General features: G+C 39.9%; 1 protein-coding gene across 1 annotated transcript; it reads left to right on the forward strand.

Annotated features, from left to right (window-relative positions):
- Positions 1 to 8,561: 8,561 nt before the first annotated feature.
- Positions 8,562 to 9,370, forward strand: LOC147634597 (uncharacterized). Its single transcript, XM_086803378.1, has 2 exons — positions 8,562 to 8,849; positions 9,152 to 9,370. Exons 1-2 carry the CDS (start codon positions 8,688 to 8,690, stop codon positions 9,323 to 9,325), a joined length of 336 nt encoding a protein of 111 aa, XP_086659504.1. The 5' UTR covers positions 8,562 to 8,687; the 3' UTR covers positions 9,326 to 9,370.
- Positions 9,371 to 9,701: the final 331 nt, after the last annotated feature.

The raw sequence follows: 9,701 nt of genomic DNA on the forward strand, positions 1-9,701 counted from the left end.
TTCCCCAACCTTTGAACCGCTGCATTGTGCAACTCAATCAGCTCACTCAGCTTTGTCTGGGTGAAATGAAAGGGTGTTGTTGGATGTGGAAGTTCACGTGGACCTTTCACAGTATGCTGCTTTGCATCATCCTCAAATACAATCATCATCTGCTCTTCCCACTTTAAGCGCTTCTTTTCCAGATTGTGTCTCTCCTCCTCGCTGCTCTTCATTGCCCTCTTTGCGAATGGAACCCAAGAGATGGTGTATTGCTCCTTGCTCTCTCAGTCCTTTTTGCAGCCTCACAATTCTCCAGGGCAAATGCTTTTGCAAATTGATGCCCGATCTCGTAATTGAATGGTCCTTCTTGATAGACATCCCAATGTCGATGGAGCAAGCATTCTGGAAACTCTGGCTTCACATGATATGATTTAATCTTCTTGCTATTTCCTAGAAGGGTCTTTGAGCACAAAAAACCAGAGCTCCAATTTTCATGAGAGATGTCATTCTTCCCATACAAGGTGTGGGGAACCACTCCTACCATGGAAAGACCCCGATCTTCATGAAAGTCCTGTGCATAGCGACAAAATTTTTTGTGATGAGGTGGGTCAACTTCCTTGATCATGGATGTGCTTACCTCTGCTTTCCCAGAAGAATCTTGTGGCTTCATTGAAGATCCTGACCTTCCCATCCTTCACTGCACCACATGCAAAAAAAAACACCGATTTAGCATTGGATGCATTAGTATTCTTGAATGAACACAATCAGGGGAGAGAGAGAGAGAGAGAGAGAGAGAGAGAGAGAGAGAGAGAGAGAGAGGGAGAGAGAGAGAGAGAGAGAGAGATTAATGAAATGCATGCAAGCTTGTGTGTGTGTGTGTGTGTGTGTGAGAGAGAGAGAGAGAGAGAGAGAGAGAGAGAGAGAGAGAGAGAGAGAGAGAGGAGGGAGACTTGCAATATTTTAGCAACGTGCAAACTTTGTGTGTGCGCGCGTGTGTGTGTGTGTGTATTGCATGTGTGCAATAGGTAAACAAGCAAACTTGTCTAGTGAACACATAGAGCAGGAATACACTAGACAAGCAAACTTGTCTAGTGAACACATAGAGCGGGAATACACAGACAATAGAATGAACACAGAGTGAGAATACGCACGGCAAGGAAGATAATGTTTTAGTTGCACCATAGTCCAAATGAGTTTGAAATGACTGTGGGCTCATTATTGTTTAGTAGTGGTGGCCATCCTATGCTCGTTATTGTTAGTAGTGGGAAAGGTGGTAGCCCTTCCTATAGTAACAACCTCTGCTATATAGCTCTTTCACAAAATAGTTTAAAATTGTTATGTGCCAACTAAACCTATGCTATAAATTTGGGCTATATAACTCATATAGTATTCCACCATACCATGCTTAGAGCCCTCTAGAAGGACCAAATTGTGGCCCATGTGGTCTCGCTTGGTACTCTCGATGTGCCCCTTGAGGTGGGTAGTACTGCTGATAGACCGACGGGCCATGTTGTGGGCGATAGGCCTGGGTAGACTCATTCTCTTTGGTATGATGTCTTAGGCCTTTGGGAATATGGACCTGGTTCTTGGTTTAACAAGGTTTTCGGAGCTCTAAATGAGTCTACCACCCCCGAGACATGTATGGCTCTCCAGTCTGGTATCTAGGTCTGGGTTTGATGGCTCTCGCTCTGGCCAACTTCCACTTTAGGGTCTAGAGAAGGAGTGGGCCCACTTTCTTGAGGTTGATCCATATATCTCACTCTGGGTTGCAGTTCTAGGGATTTTGTGTTTCCCAGGATAAAATTGTGAAGCCTTGATGCAAGGCTTGGCTCAGAATGAGTTGGAGAGATAGGAGCACGTTCTTGGACATACAGTGTGGTTCGGGCTCTCTTGCCTCAAGGTTTGGAGTCCCTTATCTAATACTGGGGAAGTCCTCGCTCTTGCTAGAACTGTCAAAGACGAGCACCGTTTGACTCCACGCGTTATTTACCGATGGGTTTGATCTTATTTGCGAAGGGGTGTCTAAAGAGCTCACTTCGTCGAAGAGAGGGTTATTTCTCACCAACCTACCTGAGCGTCGGTGCATAGGAATATAGTTCAGTACTGTGCAAAACCCTCTGAGAAAAAAAGAGAGTTTTTTCTTTTAAAAAAATTTAAGGAATGGCCACACGCTTGTGAGCAAATGGGCGTACGGTCCTCAGTGAGAGAAGGAATGGGAATTTGCTTCTTGACGACTGGCACGGCATGTGCTTCGAAGAATTCAAGATGGAACGGGCATTCACTTATGGTGAGAAAGGGAACGAACGTTTGGAACGAGATTGCAAACTGGAACGGACGTTTGCTTTGGGCAGGAAGCTGGAACGGATGTTCAGAATGAAGCCAATTGGAATAGGCGTGGCAAGCTGATGGCGTGGGCATTCACTTCAAGATTGGCACGAGCCTTTGTTCTAAGAGAGGAGAAGGAACGGACGTGTAAGCTTATGGGCTACGTGGAACGCACGTGACAAGATGCAAAAGAGGAACTTGAACGGGCTGCGTGGAACGGGTGTGACAAGTTACAAAAGAGGAACTTGAACGGGCATTCACCCTATGATGCGGAGCAAACGAGCATGGCAATACATGGAACGGATGTGTGCAACTTGGAATGGATGTGCACTTTGGAGCATAAGGCCATGGCCCTTTCAGGCAGGGAATTTTCAAATCTGATTGGCTTACAGGTTTGATAGCCACTCTGACAGTACAAAATTCTCCTAGTTTAAATGCACTTCAATGGACATGAGGCCCAATTAAATGCAATTAAAATAATTTTAATGATCCTACCAAATTTAGGCAACAAATCTACCAGATTTGGATTGTAGGAAGAAGGAACGGGCGTTCCTTGAAATTGCCACGAACGTTCGCTTCTTAGAAAAGCCTCGCGCAGAAAGCAATTTTGCCTGGGAACCTCTCTAATCAGCAGAGCTGATTCAGGAACCTTCCCAGAGTTTTTTAATTTTTATTTTTTTACAAGGAGCTAGAGCTAGTCTCTAGCTACTTATTGATACCTACAATGCATGGTTTAAGCTAATGGACTGAGATTAATTGAGTGATTAAATAAAAATTCAAACATGATAAAAAAACATAGAAATTAAAAATTGCTTGAATGTTGAGGCCCGAGGGCAAATAGGATGTTGAGGTCAAATAGGATGTTGAGGGCAAATAGGGGCACTTACTTACTTCTCCTCGCTCTCAGTGAAGACTTGAATACTCCGATTCTCAATCAACGATCCAAACTCCGGGTAATATCCAACAAAACACAAAACAAACAATGTTATATACCAACCAGTGGATTTGCACTCCAACTGGGCAAAGTCAAGCTCTAGCTAATGAATGAAGTAGATGACCCTAAGTCAAGTACCACTCCCCAGCAACGGTGCAAAAGATGTTAATGGATTAACATGCTACCTCACAATCACAAGAGAGAAGAAGAAGAGAGTGCATGCAAGGGTCGAATCAGGTGATTTGAACTTGGCCAACCCTATTGGGGTTAACTCCCCGATGTGAGGCCACTAGGGGCTCACTCTACACTCTCTTTATGTCACCCAAAGAGAGATCCAAGCAAGCTAGGTAGGAGCAAGAGGGAAGGAAATATGGAGATCTCAACCTCTACCTCATGTCAATCGTATGTAAACAAGACAAGGGGGAGAGCAATAAGAAGGGAGTGAAGGAGAGAAGGGAGAGCAACACCATTCCTATTCACATACACCAATAATCACAAGCAAGCAAGCCACCATAAGCTCAAAAGACAGAGAGAGAGAGAGAAGGCAAAACTCAATTGAGACAAATGGGATTGTCCCTTTTCATATTTCATAAAATGTCTTATATACATGAGCTCATATTTACAATGTTCGGCCGCCCAATAACAAATGGGGGCCCAAAACTAGTCTTCCTAGTTTAACTAGCTCTATGTACATCAATTCCTTATGACCATCATTACAAAAGCCGTAAGCTTGGTTATCCCATGTCTCATTTACAATTTGTGCTTAGTACGGTTACAAAAAGATGAATTACAAAGGAGCGAAAAGTCATGTTAACCAGAGTGGTTCGTTAACACCAATCTACCTAGAACTACGGTGTGAACTCCCTTTTTCGCTCACTTGCCTATCTACAATGTAGAACGATGGGCTAGGTGTGCTAAGCTCTAGCCTAGCTACATCCTGCTACTCAAGGAAGAGCATCCGAAAGAAGTCTCAGATCTCATCCTATGTGTAATCGCATGGATTACTAGGCCGTAGTCTAGGAGGCAAGTTCCATAGATTTGAAAAAAAAAATGAAATAAATTTTACCCAAGAGAGCTTTTACTGCTTCGGTCTGGGTCCAACTCCAAGGGGCCACTCTGTGCATCCATACTCCTATCATTACTCACTCTCCATATGGAGCATCTGTGGCTATTCTTATCAATTTTGATGATCGATCCATCATTGAGATTGATGCAGGTGTTGTAATATTAACATGTATACATCAACTCTTGTCTGGTCCATTTGCCCACAATATCCTCATGAAGTAGAAGAACCAACCTAGTGAGACAAGAGGAGCTACATCCTTGACCAACTCTATACAGAATTCTCATAGCCAAAAAAAGACATGAAACTTAGTTGAAAGTGGATTCTAAAGAGGATGATGGCCACAATGAAACATTGAAGGCCCAAAGTATGAGATGCGATTAAAGAGGGTAAAAATAAGTCCCCATATCTTGATGCAGATGATTCAAGAAAGGCCAAGGCCGAGATACTTAACATCCTCACCAAGTATAAGCAACAATGAATCTGCCTCAAAGGTTTGAGGGCTTCTCGTCTCAATAGTACTAGTTGTGCCGAATGCTTTTGGGCATACTTTGTAAGTGAATCCCTCACATTTCCTCCATGTGTTTATGCATAGCCTTTTACCATACATGTGTTCAATTGTCTTTCATGAATTAGTGAAATTTATTGCATATCAATCTGGTACCATTACAAAGTCCCCACCAAGGATCCAAATTGCAGAGCAGCATGATAGGAGCATTAATCTTTAGAAGCAAGTGGTGAGAAGGGTAACCACCACCCAAATTTCAACTGTTCAAGTACTCAATTGGATACAATATTATGTCATTCTTAGAAGAAACAACCGAATCTACACTAAGGTATTCTCTTTCAAGACTGGGCAATGCACTCGTTCAGTGACCTCATCAACCTCTAGATTTCGTGGTGCAAGAATAGCACAGTCTCTGAAGACGCCGTGCCTATACACAAGATGAGTATGACTATGCATGGAGGCATGGAACATCTTCATTACTTAAGAAGTTGGAGCAACAAGGGCATCCAATTACATGGGCCCCACATTATTAACTACGTAAGTATAATGGTTTTCTAATTAAGTTTGCAAGCATGCAACTTACAGTCTGCCTAATATTTATGTAGGGAAACTCAAAAGAGGCTCGTAAAATATAATGACAAGGGGAAGGAGGCCATGGTGTGAGGATGACGAGCTGGGATAGGCTATTTTTTGTGAATGTTTTTTATAAGATCTTGGCTCTAAGTTTATGTAATACCACAATGTAAATGATGCTCTCAATAATATCAATATAGTCATATTGTATATAAAAGTATGTCTTACTTTCGAACACCTTTCGTTGAAAGTCTCTTAAATCTGAGTATTTGTTGTGGTACCAATGGAAGAATGGGATAGTTTCCAGCCCTAGTATGTCCCATTATGACATTTGTTTTAAAATACAAAGCTCGTATAAGTGTCTAGTATGTGCATCAATAAGGACCATAGTCAATAATATCACGGGTGTGTTAGTATAAGCATCGAAAAGAGTGTTTGTATAAGCATCAAAATGGGAATATACTGACATATGTATCGACTTTTCTCGATGCTTATATACTAACGGTCTTTTACTAGTGCTTATAACAATGAAGGTACCAATGTGATAGGGGATGAAAAAGGTTTAAAAATCCTAAGTCTAAGATGTTGATAAGGGTGTTGGCATGGGGTTATTCCCTTGTAGTGCCTCCTTAATGTGTTCACAACTTAATTTTCAAGTTTTTTGGCACTTTAAAATATTTCAAGCCCACCCCAAACAAGATTGAAATGTGGTTTTAGCTTTATAATTGCTGATAAATGACATTTTGAGGTAAAATACCTCCTTGAATACATAAAGAGTGAGCTCATCACCAATACATAAGTAGTTAGCTTATTAGCAATACTTTATATTACCTATTTTGAGCCTAAAGGATCTCAAAATTTATTTTCATTCCCTTGTAGTTCCTCCTTAAGACTATCTCCTTACTGTGCTCGCAACTTAATTTCTTAACGCTTAAAAACATTTCAAACCCACTCCAAACAAGATTGAAATGTGATTTTAGCTTTATAAATGTTAGGAGTTACATTTTCATATTTTATTGAGGTAAAATATGTCCTTAAATACATAAATAGTGAGCTTGTCACCAATACATACGTATTTAGTTCATTAGCAATACTTTATCTTACCTATTTTGACCCTGAGGGCCTCAAACTTTATTTACACTCACATAAAGGCTTCATGGAAAATTCACATGATAGCACTTATAATACTCTAATTGATTGTGATGTTTACGTATTAAAATGGTAAGCTAATATGAAGTCTATAATGTCTTTTATTGATGACATTTGAAAGGACACAAAGTACATGGTTTCACAACACAGAACCTTGTAAGATTAGAATATCTTGGCTTGACCTAGAATCTACCCATATTGCCAAAGTGTTATGTCCATTAATTAATTACTAACATTCACAAGCGTACAAGCTTGGAACTTTTGATTTGATGCAACCTTTACATGGCCTAATTAGAAAGCACGTGAACCTCCCAGACTTGCACTCTTTAGCTCAAAAGATAGGAAATATGATACAAATATTAGCTTACTCTAGCTATATGAATTAAATAAGGTATTTCAATGGCATTTGTTTGAGATGTAGCATTAGTTGGCATTTGCAAGGTTTGAATAAAAAAGACGACATTTATATTGTTTATTATCTTTGTTCACATTTTTTCTATGATCATGCAAATCCATGGGTGGACACCTGTAAGCACATGTCCACATCTGTTTGTATGGAGGGACATGATTGTGCATGCATGTGCACATGTCATGTGAAAGAAGGATCTAAGTATGGGAAAGATAAGGAGATAGAAGTGAATAGAAGCTCAAGGTTCATGGGTGCATGTTGAATATAATAGAATATGAGGGTTTTAGAGTCATGGAAATGTCACGAATGAACTTAGGATAGCTTGTAAAAATAGCATCCTATATAAAGATATGTAGGGAGCTTTCCTCAGGGGGTTCACCTAAAAATATGTAAGTATACCATGTGAGTTTAAATGAAGGGGTTTTTAATTCAAAATTTTAAGGTAAATTTACAGAAATACATTTATAAAAGGGGTTTTTTAATTGATTGTGAAAAAAACCATGTAAGTCCATAAAGAAAAAGAGGTCATTTTAGTCATGAAAAGTTCACAGGTAAGGGGTTTTTTAAATACCCCTTGAACTCACGTGATACAAAGAGTTTCTTAGTAGTGCACCCCTTGAGGGAGCTTTCATACATGTGTGATGGGGACAACCTTGAGGGCCCACCACTAGTAGCGGACATAGGGTGGCATTTTTGTCCAACATGGAAAGATTGTTTAACAAATGGATACATGAAACATGCCAAATTATTTGGAAAGGTTGTTTAACAAATGGATACATAAAACTTGCCAAATTGGCTGCATCTATTTTCACAACCTTGGGTGGTTGGAATTTGAAGAACACACCTCCCCCAAATGCCAAATTGTGGGGTACTTGGGATTCAAAATAGTGGTCTTCCCCTATTGAGAATGTTGATTCAAACAATAGGCCTACTCAACACTTGTGATAATAAAGGCCCACTTTGAAATTAGATCCCAAAGTTGTCCAGAGTCTGCTGGATGTTCTTTGAAAGGCCCCTTGGATCAAGGGTGCAGGAACTTGTTATTCTAGGGGGGCTTGTTCGTGAACACGTGTGAAACACCTCATAATCTCTAGAATGTTTGTGTAACTAGTGGGTTGACCCGTGCTTCGCACGTATGTAATTCTCGGCTTGATATTTTTCAAATTCCTAGAGTAATAGGAGCCTATCTCTCCTCGAACCTCCAAGTTACCTCTGGAACCTCCAAATTCTTACATGGAAGGTTCGTGAAACTCTTCCTGTATATAATATATATTATAAAATATATATATATATATAGAGAGAGAGAGATATCATAGATTAGATGGTGCTGAAAAAGTGTGTGTTTAATTTGACGTGGACATGCACTTGAAAACTTATGAAATTGACCTATGGGCTTGCAAGTTGCGAGTGGTTAAGCTGTCGTCGACGAAATTTGAAAGTGTCACCCGGAAGAACAGGTAGGTATCATCTCTGAATTCATTATCAAAAAATTAAATGCGTTTAGGGTGGACACGGCCGGCTCAAATTATAGTGTGGCTTCGTCAAAGACGCGTGCGATCGAGAAAACCTAGTCAATAAACTGATTTAAGAAGGGATAATTAAGGTTGCCAGTTCTGTTACGTAATACGACGACTGGCCCTTTTAAAACCTCCAAAAGCTAAGGATTCATGAGGCATACATAATTGGTGTAGTTTGCTAAGATTTACTATTATCGCTAATTTATATTAGTTTTCTGGTTTGCTTTTTGATGGATCACTTCCGGCCTGCAATTCGTATAGTGAGAATAGTCGAACCCAAGGTTGTAAAAACAGATGCAGCCAATTTCCGGTCTGTGGTCCAATCTCTCACAGGCCAGAGAAGATCCCCAATCAGCAAGAGAGCTAATACAAAGCACCGCAAATCAATTAAGGTTAGCAGTGCAATTAACACATAGTAGTTGTAATCCTCCAAATTGTCATAGCGAATACCAAGCGCCGCAAATTAAAGGTAATTAGCAGTGCAGGTCATATATACATAGTAGTTGTAATAAATCTCCGATTGATATATGATCATAGCTTTTAGTATTGATTCACCGCAAAATCATAGCTTATGATGATATTTTATGTGACGCTCAAAGCAGTAATATTAAGCTGGATGCTAAGTACAACTTGGAGCTCCAATTACAATTAACTGCAGCTTAATAAGCATGGTTTTGTGACCTGTTTTATGCAGGCATCGCAGATTAAGCAGCCTCAGCCCATTAACTTCCTGCATGAAGCGGACATAGTTCTATCAGAGTTTCTCTTTCCCTTCGAATATGAAGAGCTCAATACTTTGTTCCCACCGCTTGTGGAGTCAATAACCCATCGCGAATACAGCCACAGTGGAGTTTTAACTTGTGATTGAGCTTGCCCTTGGAATAAGCTTAATCAGGTTGGTAACTTTGACAAAGTATGCTTGAAAGACAATATATATATTCATATATATTGTTAACAGGTACTGTGAGTAACTGTGAAAGACAATATATATTGTGTATGTTGGTGCTGAGTTCAACATGCACAATATGTGTGCTGTTTACACTGGTATATATAACATTATATAAATAGAAGGTTTTAACATGACATTATATAAATAAAAGGTTTAACAGAAGGTTCAACATGACATTATATAAATAAAAGGTTTAACATGTTAGCACAACTAAAGATCCCGGGCAGTAAACAAGCGAGCGAGATTAAGTTACATTAAATTAATGTATGTGTGTGGATGGCCAAAATGACCCATG

The sequence above is a fragment of the Cibotium barometz genome, chromosome 10 (assembly GCF_041138505.1).
Source record: "Cibotium barometz isolate CiBa-2024 chromosome 10, ASM4113850v1, whole genome shotgun sequence".
NCBI lineage: Eukaryota > Viridiplantae > Streptophyta > Polypodiopsida > Cyatheales > Cibotiaceae > Cibotium > Cibotium barometz.

What these genes read in the sequence shown, in the direction of transcription:
- LOC147634597 (XM_086803378.1), top strand. Translation starts at nt 8,688, where the DNA reads ATGGATCACTTCCGGCCTGCAATTCGTATAGTGAGAATAGTCGAACCC. An exon ending in AGCACCGCAAATCAATTAAG is followed by an intron (nt 8,850 to 9,151) that starts GTTAGCAGTGCA and finishes TGTTTTATGCAG; the next exon opens with GCATCGCAGATTAAGCAGCC.